The sequence below is a fragment of the Anas acuta genome, chromosome 2, assembly GCF_963932015.1.
Source record: "Anas acuta chromosome 2, bAnaAcu1.1, whole genome shotgun sequence".
Taxonomy (NCBI): domain Eukaryota; kingdom Metazoa; phylum Chordata; class Aves; order Anseriformes; family Anatidae; genus Anas; species Anas acuta.
The window spans coordinates 66578984-66595059 of NC_088980.1; the positions used below are offsets into that span (position 1 = coordinate 66578984).

Here is a 16076-nt window from a genome sequence, read left to right on the forward strand (position 1 = left end):
AAATTGATGCATATTCTGTCAGCATTTTTAGCTATTTGATTAGCCTCAAATTTGCAGAGAGGAAACAAGGAGTGTATGTGCAATTATGCATTACATTTATATTTTACATTTTATGAAACTAAAAAATCTCCTCAGTTTAGTTTGTAATCGATCTATACACGTAGCTTGCTCTGAGCACCTGGACATAATGCATAAAAGCAGTTAAGCTTTTATCACTGCAAAGTTTCTACCATGGAAGTATAAATGATTTACTGCAGACATACATGTATAGTATCTCTGTGGAGTTAGTGGAACCAGCATGCAGACTCAACAGGAGTTTGGATAGTGCCCTAAAAACCCACAGCTAGTTATGTTTCCCAGGAATATTTGTTGCTCTTTATATTGCAAGACTATATTTATAGAGACAGAGATAGGTGATTCAAAGAAAAGCAGAATATTTGTATTATTGCACTTAGGAATGTTTTCTTCCTTGCTGTAACCCTTACAAACTCAACAAAACAAAACAAACAACCCCCCCCCCCCCACACACACAAAACAAAACAAAACAAAACAAAACAAAAAAACACCTCACTGTTAACATCACTGCTCTCCCAGAACTGTAAGCCAAGAGGTTTGGCTTTTGGTTTAGGCTCCAAGCAGATGTGAAGAATCCTATTGTGGTAGCACTTTTCTTTAAACAACAATAAATATATATCCTGAGGCGTCTCACACGGAGCGTTATCCATGTGCTATGGAAATAAAAAATATTGTTATTACCACTAACTGAAGGTCAGTAAGATCATGGCAGGCACAAAAATGGCAACTACAGCACGAGTGTTCAGTTGTTCTTTTTCAACACAAGAATTAAGGGACTGCAAATGAAGTCTATCAGAAGGTAGCTCCAAGGAAAATAACCCCAAAGGGTGGAATTTGTTGGACAAAATGCAGCTAAGCTATAAAATGTCTTCCCATGAAGTACTGTGGATACTAGAAAATGTACAAAGGCTCAAAAAAGCAGCTGGCAAATTCACAGGAAAATATCTACTGAGAGCTACTAAGTATGGAGACAAGAAGTACTTCAGCAGCAAACTGCTCATAACTGGGAAGGTTTCTAAAGAAATGTGACCATGTACTTGATAGTTCTGCTATTCTGCAAAACTGCTGCTATTTCTGTCACTGTCGAAGAAAAAAGTATTAGGCTTTTTCCCTTCATCTGTTATGGCTGTTCTTATTTTCCATTCAATGACAGTTGCTTTTCTTTCCTTCATATTATTTAGGAAGTAGTCACAGCAAGTCAAAAACTACACCTGGCATCCACTAACAAGTTACATGAGGCACCATGACATTGACACACTCGGTATCTGCTAGCAACAGAGCCCTCCCAATAGCATGCACAAGTGCTCCTCCACTTGGTATTGAGGTTATCCAGTTCCTGGCTTGGAGCTCGTGGGCGTCAGTCAACAGACACAAGCATCTAATTGAGGAGTGCAACGCTAAAGATGTTGAAGAGTGCAACGCTGGGATGTCTACCAATACTACCTTAGTATCAGTGAAAGACAGAAATGAACACTAAGGACTGCGATTTGGGGGCTTGGGGTGAGGGTGGAGGATGCTTAGGGATTTTTCGTAAACAAAGCACTTTGCAGGGTTTTTTTTCTTGAGCGAGGACAACAGACAAGCACTGTTTTTGATAACGATCAAACAGAAACAGTACAGCCTTTGGAAGAAACTGTTAGGAAGATTCTTGTGGCTTCACATTTTTATGGAGCTAGCCAAGAGCTTGAACAGATCTTGTCTATTGCTCCAGTGTGCCAGTAAGTAGAAACATAGTAGAAGAGAGTAGAGAAGATGTAGAAGAGATCTTTTACTTCCTTTTCCATTTTTTCCCCCCACATCCTTTGCCTCTACTTATCAAAGAACCCTTGACATAGCTCCATGATGAACTGGTGACCTAGGACATATACGCTTCATCGATACTTTCGTTGCCCAACTTTCATTGAGTTGGTAGAAAAGCCCCAAGGTGAAGCAAGATTAGCAGTGCTGCTTTGAGATGCCTAAGGTATGCATGGGAGCTGTAAGGAGCAGCAGTGTGGTAGCTGCATGGGCAGGAGAGAGGCTGCAAAAAAAAGGATCTCTGACTTGTAATGACAAACCTTCAGTCTCCTTAGCAGCTCATCAGAACAGAGTAAAAACTTTATATAACATGATATCACTGAAAATCTCATGGAAGGCAGCACAGATAATATGGTGCCCTGTGTCAAGAGCAGAAGATTAGGCGTTAGACATGCATACACCTTAGACATCACTTTCTCTCTCCATAACACAAACCCTATCATCATAGACTCTATATGAGCTATAGTTGAGAGAGCACGATAGCATTTCCCTATGCCAGCACTGCAATACAAATAACATCGCTCATCATTTAGTGATAGGTTGGGTAGAGAAGGTGCTTTGTAAAACCCAGTTCCACTCTTTTACACACAAATCAGAGACAAATTCACATTTTCTAGAACAAAGGACAGCAGGAAAACTAATTCAGAATTCTAATTCCTCTATTACACGATATAATTCTATTTCACCAAATTAGTTTTGCTTTGCAATGTAGCTGCTTTTATAATTATTTATTGCCCAGCTTAAGGTTAAGTGAAGGAACAGTCTCAACTGTGATCCTGTTTAAGCCCTTATTTTTCACAGTGTGCTACAAAAGATTAATTGCTTTGAATTTCTCCAGTGAAGACAGAATGAAAATTGCCATTTGATCCAAACTATTAACACAGCTATCATTTTGAAGTAGCACATTGCTTTTTATAATTTAATATATTTCCCCTCTTTCACGTATGCTTTGTATTTGGCAACCTTAAAAATTGAATTTGGGGAGGTTCCTTTGTAGGATCTGAAAAAATCCAGTCTTTTGCATTTCTACAGACTCAGTACCTGATGAAAAGTAGTGCTCAACAATAGGCAAACTGGAAATTCAACAATGTTGTGCATATGTTATTGAAGATGTTCTGCTTTTACCAGCAAGCTACTTGGAAGCCCCAAGGACAGTGCTGAAGCATATAAATTGTTTTGATAACACAGACTGACAAAAAGAGCAAGGTACATATATATAGCCTAAATAACTGCTTGCTCAGAAAAGGCTGCACTTTTTTTTTACCTTTTTTTGTTTGTTTGTTTGTTTTGAAGTAATGCCACAGGACCAAGATCTTTCAGAGATGCTTTATGTTAACATAATTTGTGTTGTCTGAGTCATTTATAACTGGACAGGGCTGAAGATAAATACATATATATATCCTAAATAATTGCTTGCTCAGAAATGGCTGCATTTTTAAAGTAACTTCTTCAAGCTAAGATGTTACAGTGATGGACTTAATTTTAACATAATGTGTGTTGCCTAACTCATGTAAAATGGGGTGGGACCAACAGTAAATAATATTATATTCTTGTGCTTTCTTTACTTAGATTTCTATCATGTTTGTGTTGTCCAGACATATGAACCATTAACACTCAGTCCTGCCACACTGATGTGAAAGCTCAGCTCCCTTTTTTTTTCTTTTCACTAAATAGTCACAGCGCACTGATACAGAAATGACCAGCAACACACAGAAAAACGCTGTTATATGCAGGGCAAATTCACTCACTTACTATGGTTGTGGGTTTTCCACATACATGGAAGGCCATGACTAAAGATGATGAAAAAATTCAAAGACTTGCAAAAAAATATCTCTTCACATTGATACACACAGTTTTGTGCACAAAAGGCTCTCAGCACTAGCTGTAGCCTTGAGTATGATAATTGTCATTGCACAGATTGGCCTCTTTTCCTTTCCTTAAGCACTAGTGTGATGGTACACAAAAGATTATATTTTATGGAGACAGTAGGATCCTTGGCACTGCATTGAAAATGGAATTTAAATTAAACACAAAAATGGAGAAGGAAAATCAGTGATAAAATATTTATAATCTTAGCCCCTTCAGATAAACCAGGATAAAAGCTCATTTAACTTCTCATTATTCAGGTAGGGTTGGTTTGGAGATTCAAACTTCTACACTATAGAAATTTCTAGGTTAAAAAGAGCATTTTGTAAAAATGAATTTCATTTCAGCATATTAAGTAATGTACTATTTGTCACTCCATCCTGAAAATAACATTTCTGATGAGGATATAGTCACGTCTCACTACCAGCACATAAGCAGAAACAGACAGAAGGTCTGAGGAGTATCAACCAACTTCTACTTCGTAAAGGCTGTGTTAGTTCTGGAGTGAATTAACATAAAATAACTTGTATTCATAGCTAGGTCTCAAGACTGGCAACAAAGGCTGAGTAAAGAATCACCACTTCCCCTTCTCAATCTACATCCTATTAGCCAAGAGGGAGTCCTCAACAGAGTCTTGCAGCAAGAAAACATGAGTTTATCCTTATCGTTCATAATGATAAATGCCAGAGATACCCACTGGAAATGAAACCTCAGCAGGGACCATGTATCACTAGTAATAACAGAAATAATCAAGCTGTTGTTAGAACCAGACACTCAGACAGCAAATTCAATTTTTTTATTTTGTGTCCAATAACAATGACAGCTACCAGCCATCATGCATTACAATTAGCTCATGCTGCAGGAATGCTCTCTGGTCTGGTGTGTAATGAGCAAACTGCAAAAGAGAGCAGGACCTGGGGAAGAGGTGAAGAACTGCTGGGAGAGGCAGCACATATCCTTGCCTGTTGCTAAGGAAACTGGCTCCTGTCTTTGGGAATACTCTGGAGGGCTGGCTCATTAACACAGCCACATTATGAGCGTTATTTCCCATCACTCACAATTACCACAATCACATAACAATGCATGTAATCTATGTATCTAGTGGTGGCAAATCAAAATGAACAAGTCCTTGCTATTGTAGGGGGCCAATGTTCTTGCAGCCAGCTTATGCAAACAGTAACTGACTGTAACAAAGGTTAAACAAAATTCAGGTAAAGGCACTTTTTATATATCAAGGCTGGTCAGCAAAACACTGCTTCTGTTTCTGGGATATCATTCTTGAGTTCCTCTGGTCCATGACCTTTCTTCCAGGCAGCTCACACACACACACACACACACACACATCTCCTTTCTCAGTTCTTCCATCTAAAAAAGTATCCTGTTCTGTTAAATTTTACAGCTATAAAATGTGTTTCAATTTTTTTACATCCTCAATCAACAGCAACCATAAGGCAAAAGTCTCCCCTCTCCTCTGCAGTGCAGACCTCTGCTGTACAGTTGGAGTATTCCTTCAGTCATTACCTTAGACCCCAAAGCCCTGCTACATTTCTCCATCCTGTTGCATGCTTTCATCTCTGGGAAAATTACAAAAAATTTGAGCCCCACTGCCTAGAGACCTACCATGGGCAGCATGCTTGAAGCAGAGCTAGAAATATCCTCTGCCACCCCATACAGCCCTTCTAGCATTTCTGTCAATGGTGGGACTCCACTTGTTCTAGCAATGGCAAGATAGTTTCAGAAAAGAAAAAAATATATGAAAAGATTATTTTTTTTGCACTACAGAGCTACAATATAAGCCTCTCAACTACTCGCTGCTGGAAAATTCCATTGCAAGAAGTGGGAGCACTGTGCACTGATCAAAAACAGAATTAGAAATAGAGATGACTTTCCAGTGAAGAAAAGACAAAAATACAAAGATTCTTTGTAGGTATTGTTGAATATCTCAGAGCATTCCCTACATCTTAACATGGCGTCTACAATTTTTACAAGGGATATTTCAATGTCCTATCCACTGCACAATGCTGCCAGAAATCTTTTCTCTCTGATTGCTCCTGAACATTAACAAGTATGACATTAATATATATTAATTCACTAAAAACTATGTATATCTTAGTCTGAAACCCTAGCAATGTTGTCAGAAATTACTTGGATTTTAATTAGAGCTACAGAAGTTGAACAAAATCTGAGAAACTTTGAAAGAAAACCTCCAAAATGTTTGTCTTAAGATTCTTATGGCTCAAGTCTAACAGAGTTCTCTTCCCTCAGTATTTGCCCTCTTTCGGTGTGAATGCTGAATAAATGAGTCATTTGAAAAGAAACAAAGCTTTTCAACAAAAATGATTCTCCCTTTTAATTTCAAAAATCTCATACGCTAGAGGGAGTGTAGTAGTATTAATTCTGCTACTAATTTCAATTACAGTTATTCTGCAAGGCTAAATGTTTGTTGATTATTGGACCAGCATTATTGCTTAATGTCAGAAGGACAGCATGACTTTGTGTTTCTAAGACTAGAAATTTAAAAATTTGTAAGCTTCAACCCTGGTTAAGCCAGCCACCTTATGAAAAAAATAATGAAATATTTCTTCACAGTCTCCTCCACCTACCTAAGGAAATTACTGTAAGAAAGACAGAAAATGCCCCTGAACAGCACAGATCCTGGTGATAATTTCCCCATCAGTGAACAATGTGGGTTAAGACCCTCTAGGGCCAACCAAAGCATGTAGGTTTCTCATACCAAGGGAATGCCTACATTTTAATGTTTGGTTCCAGTTTAAGTTAAAGGAGAAGGTCTCCTTCTTAAGATGTGATTTATATGCTCTCCTTCCCTCTTCCCCCTGCCCCCCCAAAAAACAAACAAACAAAAACACACACGCAACAACAGCCAATAACAACAAAAAACACAACACAAGCCTGATCCCCAAGGTTTGCTATAGACACTTTGCACAACACACCTGCCTGAAATAAGTCCTTGTGGCAGCTGGCAGGAGGAGTGCTTAGGTCTACATCACAGATGGTCATAGTCTGAGATGCTCACTGGCGTCAACATGGAAGCACTTGTAGGTACAGGCAGAAAGGAAACTCTAATTTAACCATAAAATACTTAGACAAAAACTATCTGTATGGATCACTTCAAGATCACAAGCTTGAGCCTTCGCCTCCTAGAGCAATTGCCACAAACTCTCTCTTGATCTGGCCCTACCATTTAATAAAATGCTGTGCAATTTCAAAGCATTACACCAATGTTACTGGCACAACACTTAAGTGTCTACAACTGTAGGGCTACGTCCATCCTGCATCCTGTTCCTGTCATGACTCTTAATATGAGAGAGAGAGAGAACCCCTGCAATGCTTTTCCGGATAAGCAGTATCTGCTGAAAAACAGAGCATTTGCATTTCTGGTTATTAAACACAGATGGACACCTTCAGTACAAATTTGTTTCAATAATGCAATAAACTATTACTGTTGGAAAAACAATTTCTTTAGATAATTAGATACTTAAATTTGAAGTTGTTTATGTTTATATAAGCACAGAAATTATAGATGGAATTATGCAAACAAATTTATTGTGGACCATGAGCTCCTATCAGGCTGCTAATGAAGGTAGAAAGCTACAATCCTTCTTTATAAGGTTCTGTAATGACCATGATAACAAACCAATCTTTCTTTTAGTGCTGCATATTACCCTCCCCCCCCCTTTTTTTTTCCTTTTCATTATCAGTTTAGAGTGACATATGCTTTCAGAAGACAAAGAGGATGAAAGAGACTTGAAGATAGCACTCTTCAACTACACTGACACCTAAATTATTAAATTAAGCAAAAATTCAGTATTTCATTGTCAATTTGACTCTGATTTGTAGTTAAGCAAATTTACATATTCTGTTAAGGTACATTTTGTCTTTGCTTAAAATTTGTTTTGGAGATGCATTAGAGAGACAATTACCTCTTTTTCCTTACTGGAAGCTGTAAAAGCTAGTAATAGAGTCTTCCATCAGAAATACTACTTTTCCCCCATGACAAACGTTTTCTGTTTGCACAATATTCATGGCACTTACTAAGAAGGGACTCTGTATCTGGGCAGTATTCAGACACATACTTTCCTCACACAATATCTTCCTTCTGTCAAAGGTGAAATTATACACAATGAACTACTCTGCCTTTAGGAAAGAGCAGAGATTTCCTAAGCAATCTGAACATGCCAGTGCTATCTGGACAATGAAACAAGTTATAACATAAACATTTGTTGATTCTCAAACATACGAGAAATCCTAAAACCACTATATTGATTGCAGGAATTATAGACCAGCCAATTATGGTGAAAAGAAGCTAATTTTCTTTGGATATATGACAGTGTAAACTTTTGGCTAGATGATAATTCAACCCAATACTACAGATCTTAGCTTTAATTTCCTCAGAAGATGATCTTCACTACTGATGGAAAACACATGCCACACATTTTTACTTTACAACTGTGCATCAAGGAAACTGCCTTTTAGAACTACAGCCCAAACAAGAATCTAAACATGATTTTTCCACAAAATTTCTATTGCACTCAGAAATTATCTGCAACACATGAGACAGGCATACAATAACGAAGTAGAGTGGGAAAAATCATGTAATTTGTTGCAGCTTGCTCATTTGTGAACAGCAATAACAGTTATATATCCTAAAGTAATACTCATGTACTTATCCAGCTCATCTTTATGAAGCACTTAAAAATCCTGTAAGTGCAGAGCACTTACTATAATGAAAGTAAATACAGACACAAAGACATAAAATAGCCCATTGCTGATTTCTTCTACCGTAGTAAAATGCAAATCATTACTGACTTATCAATATCTCTTTAAAAAAAAAAAAATCAGCCACGAAAACTAGGATTGAAAGCTTTCAGAGCTACCAACATAGAAATAACTGCTGAAAATGGAAATACTGATGATGTTAGAGATGTGATTTATAGAGTACAGTGAGATGAGAATACACAGATACTATATAATTCTGAGTGGTTATAGTATCGTGCATTGCTCAATATATTAAGTATCATCTGTTATAACGTGCAGAAATGAGTAACAGCAACATATCCAAATACTCTGAGAAAGGACCACAATGCTTTTGAGAACAGTCATCTGAGAAAAGCCTAAGAATCCACCTAATGTGTCCTATGCATGTCACGGTGTGACAGATACTGTCTAGAACCCAACCCCAGCTCAATAACAACACCTGGAAAAACTGTGCAGTGCACAAGACTAGACACAAGAATCGTACAGAAGCAGTACAATGAAGAAGAGCTATGATGCTATCTATGTCACCAAGTGAAATAAAAGTGAAATAGTGACTGGCCGAGCTCAGAGGGTGGTGATCGGTGGAGTAGAGTCTGGCTGGAGGCATGTGACTAGCGGTGTTCCCCAGGGGTTGGTGCTGGGTCTGGTTTTGTTCAACATCTTCATCAACGACCTTGATGAGTGAATAGTGTCTGCTCTCAGCAAGTACGCCAATGACACAAAGCTGGGAGGAGTGGCTGACACGCCAGAAGGTTGTGCTTGCCATTCAGCGAGACCTGGACAGGCTGGAGAGATGGGCAGGAAGAAACCAAATGAGATTTAATAAGAGCAAGTGTAGAGTCCTGCACCTGGGAAGGAACAACCACATGTATCAGTACAGGCTGGGGGATGACCTGCTGGAGAGGAGCTCTGATGAAAAGGACCTGGGGGTCCTGGTGGATGACAGGTTGACCATGAGCCAGCACTGTGCCCTCGTGGCCAAGAGGGCCAATGGGATCCTGGCGTGCATTAAAAGGAGCGTGGCCAGCAGGTCAAGGGAGGTGATCCTCCCCCTCTACTCTGCCCTGGTCAGACCTCACCTGGAGTACTGTGTCCAGTTCTGGGCTCCCCGGTACAAGAAAGACAGGGATCTCCTGGAAAGAGTCCATCGGAGGGCCACAAAGATGATACAGGGCCTGGAGCATCTTCCCTGTGAGGAAAGGCTGAGAAACCTGGGTCTGTTCAGCCTGGAGAAGAGCAGACTGAGAGGGGATCTCCTCAATATATATAAATATCTGAGGGGTGGGGGACAGAAGGATGTAGCCAACCTCTTCTCAGTGGTTTGTGGGGATAGGACAAGGGGCAATGGCCACAAGATAGAGCACAGGAAGTTCCGCACTGACATGCGAAAGTACTTCTTCACGGTGAGGGTGACGGAGCATTGGAACAGGCTGCCCAGGGAGATTGTGGAGTCTCCTTCCCTGGAGATATTCAAGGCCAGTCTGGACGCCTACCTGGGCAGCCTGCTCTCAGGAACCTGCTTTGGCAGGGAGGTTGGACCCAATGATCTTTCGAGGTCCCTTCCAACCCCTACAGTTCTGTGATTCTGTGAAAAGCATTTCTGTTTACAGGCTATGCTACCACATCAAACACAAATACACCATTTTTGTCTGGGTCCTGAAAAGAAACAAATGTAATTCAAATGGAAAAGGTTTCTATAAAATCTTCATGTACAACAGATGTACCAAGCTTCTGCCAGAAATGTGTCAGCTATGTTCTTATACAAACCCCTGCTTAAAAAAAAAAAAAAAAAAAAAAAAAAAGTAAATACAGAGAAAAGTTCTCATTCTTCTCTCCAAATGATTTATTGCTGTCAGAGCTCTAATCTAATTTTAGGTGAGCTCATCTTTTTTTCTGCCCTGGAGCCATTTTAACTTAATATTGCTCTCCTTCCAGAACCATGAGAGAATACAGACACCCTTAGCTACTACAGATGCTGTACTGACATTTTACTTCTTCTGCTTGCTGTAAAAGTCATCAATATCACTCTGCTCCTGCAGAGACCTTTTCTAAGAAAAATGAAAACAAATTGCTTGGCATTACATCAAACTTTGACCTCTGCAGCCCGAAGTGGGAAAACCAAAATCTGAACTCCTTGCTGATGCACAGAGTTGAAAGCTTGCAAGAGCTCCTCTGAGCAGGCAAATTTTATTTTAATAAAATCATTGTCTAAGCTTTTCCATGATGATGCTGCCTCCCTGTTCACACCTCCATAGGAGCCACTGAGCAGGTACTGCATGGGTTCCTGTGGGCTTGCCTGTGCTGCAGCTGTCCTTTCTACAGCAGCAGAGAGCAGCACCAGGTCTTCAGGGAAACCATTTCTCCACTCATCTTTTCCATCTGCCTCATTCCCAGCTGTTGCCCCTTTCCATCCTGAATATTCTTGACCTTCACTCTCTTTTACAGGCTCTATTCTCCTTAACATCTCCATTCTCCTGCCCCTAGTTATCTCTGGCACAAGCACAGCCTGCTTTGTGCCATCCTGGAGCATGGTAGGGAAAAAGCAGTCTCAAACACTCTGTGATTCCTGTTTTCCACTCAAGTACAAGTTTCTAGGAAGGTTTAGAAGTGTCTTCCTTCTTCCCTTCCTCCCTTCCTCCCTTCCTCCTTCCCCTCTTTTCCTCCTTCATTTTCCTGTCCTGGTTTCTGAAGGGAAAAAAAAAAAAGTGCTTACCCTGCCACTTTTCCTTGAACCCTCATAGTAACTTTCTGAGCTCAAAGCTGGTAGCACAATGAAAATCTATATTGGTTCAGCTAAAATATTATTTATGCAGATATTCAATAACTCTATCAGGCTTGATGAAGAGATGGAAACTGCAAAGATATGGTGTTTCTGATGCTTAATAAAATCAGTGACTTGAAGGAGAAGAGGCATGTCCAAGCTCCTTTCCGCTACTGACACAAGGCTGCAGCATGAGCTAGCAGTTATTGCTCTATGCAGGTGCTACCACTCCCTCTGCTGCAGTGCCAAAACACCATCTCCTGCCCAGCAAGAAGTGGGTGTGAGAGGAAGCTGAGAATGTGGCATCAAAGGGGTACTGAAAGAGATGAGGATTACTGCAGGTTGTACTGAGGCCACAAGGCACATGGAGCAAAACGTGTGGGGAGGCTGACAGGATGTGTGAGGGGAAGAAAAGCAGATTCTGTGACACTGGGTGGAAAACTACCTGAAATCATCACCAAATCACTCCTTTGGTGTCTCAGTGCTCACAGAGAACATCCTGCAGCAAGTCTGTTGCATAAATAATACGCTTTCCTATATATATATATATATATTATTTTGATATAAATTATACAATGTTTTGGAAAGCTAATTATTTTCCAAACACCAAGGTATGCAGTGGTACATAAATTCAAAATGATCATTCCATATTCTTCCAAGTGTCTGACTATGACCATGAACATTACAACCTAAACAGTCCACAGACCCAAGGTGCTCCTGACACTCTCCAATTCCTGTCCCAGGAACAGTTTTTGACATTGCAAAGTTGTATTGGTTCAGCTAAAACATTATTTATGCAGATACTCAATAACTTCATTGACTCTGGTCAAAATTGCAAGTTAAGTGCTTGCAAACAGAAGAGGGGGAGGAGGGAGGATGGGGAATGGTACTGAACAAAACACCAGAAATGAAGGGTGAAATTCATTTCACTGTAAAAGGTGTAGTTCCTCTTCTTGGAGGTATGGGGCTGTGTTGAACCCCATCAGCAGCCACAACCTGATGGGACATGGAGAATAACATCTCCATTCTGGTGCACCTACTATAAGGTGACCCAACTCAGGAGCCTTTCCTCACGACTTCACCCTTGCACCATACCTCAAGAAAGACAACCTGTAGGAACCTCCAAACTGCTTCCTGGCATGCCTATCACATGCTCAGACAAGGGTTATTTGAAAGGATTTATCTGAGTCCAAAAGAATGAAGCAGCTTGAGGAATTTGTTCCCAGTCAAGTCTCAAGATCTGAGAATAGCTAAATGCTTACAAAGGCCGCACCAGGGAGTCTAAATCACAGTCACAATGTTTTTATTTTAAAACTAGATAAGAATAATGTTTCAAATTAAGCAGGCAGCTGAAAGAACAAATTGCAGGAAAATGCCAATGCTCTAGAGATTTTACAGTCTTCTTGACTAATATTTTCCAAACATATGTGGAAAATGATGCAGTAAACACAGAAACAAAATTAGTATTTGCATCTTTGCACTGTCTGCACTCAAACGTAATGGCTACCATGCTACTACGTATCTTTAAAATTATGACTTCCTCAAGATTAAATAGCTGAATTGTCTCCAGAACATCACTTAAGTATTTCAGATCATCTTTTTTGCACTTCATTTACCATAATCCCCACTATGCTATCGATGTAGCATTAAACTGATAAATATGCTTTTATAATAACACAGCAGAGCCAGATGTCTTATAAATTGATTTACACTTAGGTTCAAAGATCCAGTATATTGAGGTAATAAATATGGTGCCAGACTGCAAGGCAGGAGAAGCTAGAAGAGACAGATGACCTTTGTACAATATCTCACCTCCTTCTCTCTCAGGAATGTAGAAATACAAAGTTATGAAAGCAGACGCTGTTAGCCACCACTGACACTGACCAGACCAAGACCAATTTTATTAAAGCATAGATCAGCATTTTTATTTATTTATTTTTTTAAAGTAATCAATTGCTTAGTTATAGCTGTTCGTTGTGTCTTTGCTTTCCTGCCTGCCTGAGAGAACACGAATAAAATTGCCAGCAGTTACATTACAAAGACAGGGTAACAGGCTGGATGACCCCATAAGTCTTGTTTGCTTCTTCTGTCTGGGCTCTTGACTTGCATCTTAAAAGGTTTTTGTATCAATGCCTTTGCAGGAACATGCTTTGCTATTCTGAAGATTTTCTTTTAAACCCAGACAGAAAGATGAATGCTTTATCCTACCCTGCATGTCTGTAATTGCAGGCCCTACTGGGAAACAACACCCCCTCCTCGGGGTTACTGTTTGAGACACTCTATGATGGAAAGTGTGCTCTAAAGGAATAGACAACCAACGACTTAAACAAAACCCTCCAAAACCAAATGAGCTGTTTATTCACCAGAAATGCAAGGATCCTTTCACAAGCACAGCCCTTGTCCTCCCCAACATGCAGCCACCCAACTCTATGTCCCTCTTACTCTGGTGTCATCAGGAGTAGCATGCCACAGCAGGAAAAGAGACCGGTTCACTGTGAGACCTGCTACTCACTCTCTTACAGTGTAACGGCCCCCCTTCCAGCCGCACATCCCTGTGGGTACTGGTCCCTCCGGCTGCCAACCACATGGGCCACCGCACGGCTCCCCAGGCTCAGGTAAAGCAGAAGGTGGTGGAGCACAACCATGACAAAACACAGAACTGGACCAGTCTGCAGTGCTGCAAACCTCTGGCACAGAACCGAAACATGTCTTGTTTTACAAATGATTTGAGAGTTTGCATGATGAAGGACAAAATTGCATGTAGATGGTTTGACTGCTCATGTTCTCTCTGTGCCTGTTATGTGGCGCACTGACACTGAGGACATGGCACTGCATGCAGGACAGCAGTGGTGGAGAATGCAATCTCCATTCTTCCACTGCTTGGTACCTCCAACAGTTTCCCAATCTTTCATTTTAATCATATTTTCAAAGAAAACAATAATCAGCTTTCTCCTATACTGTTCAAATTCAAAAATAAAACACAACCAATAGGTTTCACCAGTAAAATGTACTGTGAGTAGCTGAAGAAATGAGTAGCAGATATAAATACCTGCTTGCTGTGCAGCCTGTGGGATTTGTTGACTCCTCTGTGCATTGTACTGAATTGAGGCAATGGGTCTGTACTGCTGAGTTGTTGAGGTAGGGTACTGACCAGATGGGTAATAATACACTGACATCTGCAAAGAGAGAGAGAGAACAGCAGCTAACTACATAATCAAAAACTCAAAGACTTCAAAGACTTACAAAACCAAAACGGAAAAGGAGCAAGAGTTAAAATAAAGCATATTGGTAACAGTTATCAAGAGGAGAGACTTGCTTCATGGCTCTTCAAGCTCTGCTGCTTGTATTCAGATTTGCTAGGAAAAGGGTTGTTACCAAATTCACTCGCAGATGCTTTCAGAAACAGATAGAAAAAAGTTTTAATTAGAAGAGAAACATACAGAATGCATAAAAAAAACCTACACCTGTATACTAAAGAAATCATAGCAAGTATCAAATGCTGCAGAAAAATGGATGCAAACAACGCCTTCCATTATCAACATAATATGCATAGACAGTGTACTGAACCACCAAGTGAACTCTGGAGGAAATGATTAGTATGAAGCAAAGAATGGCCTGGAGTAAAAAATATAGATAGGTGAGAGAGAGGGGGGGGAAGATAGAATCCATATGCCTGTAATTCTTGTATGAAACTATTATTAAATTCCCACTTTTAATAGCTACATTCTTCCTTACATGAACGTTTCCCCATAAAGCTCGTTTTGCATTTAGTGTGCAAAAACAATCATAGTTTTTTTCTTGCAGGAGCTAAAGGAAGGCATTGATTCAGCAAGTTCTGCAAGGTGGGCTTCTTTTTTTTCTGTTATTATTACTATAGAACAATTCATTCTACATCACCTTATGGTGTAGCTGAATGTGAAGTTTGAGGGCAAATGAAGCTAAGGATTTTTCCTGTACATGCTCTATCACCATTACTGAGAAATCTGTGCTAAACAGTTTTCAACTGACCCTTAGCAAGTTCAGAACACTCAGAATTTTTCATTTTCATCCACAGTTGATTCTCCAGCTAATTTACAAAGTTCAGAAGCTTATGGTACCAACAAACTGCAGAGGAACACGGGCTTTAATGATATTTCTCATGACTTCTGCCAAGTCTGTCAACATTTCTTTAAAAATCATTAAATAACTTTCCTTGCAACATATCATTTATCCTACTCAGACACATTCATGAAACTATACAAATGCTTTTGTTTTTTTCTTACAAAACGTAGAACCATTTTTGCTACTTTTATGTATACGTAGAGAATGCTCCTGTAAGAGTTCATTCGTTCTGATTACCCATCAAGGAACGAATTAATTGAGTAAAGGTAACTGTATTATTTTGTATACAGAGAGAACATTGTAAAAGAGATCAGATTTTTTCCTAGATATTTTGTCAGATGAAAAAGTACAGATTAAAAAAAAATAGAGGAGAAAAGGGCATGCATGGCTAATTGGGCAAGCAAATGACTAATGAATAAGCGTGGTAGAAAAGGTATCAGAATCAACATAATTGGATCAGTTGATATTGGTGAAGAGAACACCCCCAAACAGGCTGACAATCAATATCACCTGTCAGTCAAGAGGTTGAATACCCATTCATTTTGCAAGGCTTATTAATTTTCTCTTGAATTGATGGAAATCACGTAGCTCACATAGCTCCCCCTCCTTCATTCCTCCCCATACCCGATAGTATCAGATAGGTTCAAACCAATATGAAAAAGACAAGAATGTTTTGATTGGAAAATGCTGTTAGCTATCC

General features: G+C 39.7%; 1 protein-coding gene across 43 annotated transcripts in view; it reads right to left on the bottom strand.

Annotated features, from left to right (window-relative positions):
• Positions 1-16076, bottom strand: part of ARPP21 (cAMP regulated phosphoprotein 21) — a 204612-nt gene that overhangs the window by 26143 nt on the left and 162393 nt on the right. For all 43 annotated transcript variants that reach the window (XM_068670687.1, XM_068670692.1, XM_068670689.1 and 40 more), the window contains one exon: positions 14325-14451. In XM_068670687.1, the coding sequence (XP_068526788.1) occupies positions 14325-14451 (127 nt within the window). The remainder of the gene's footprint in view (positions 1-14324; positions 14452-16076) is intronic.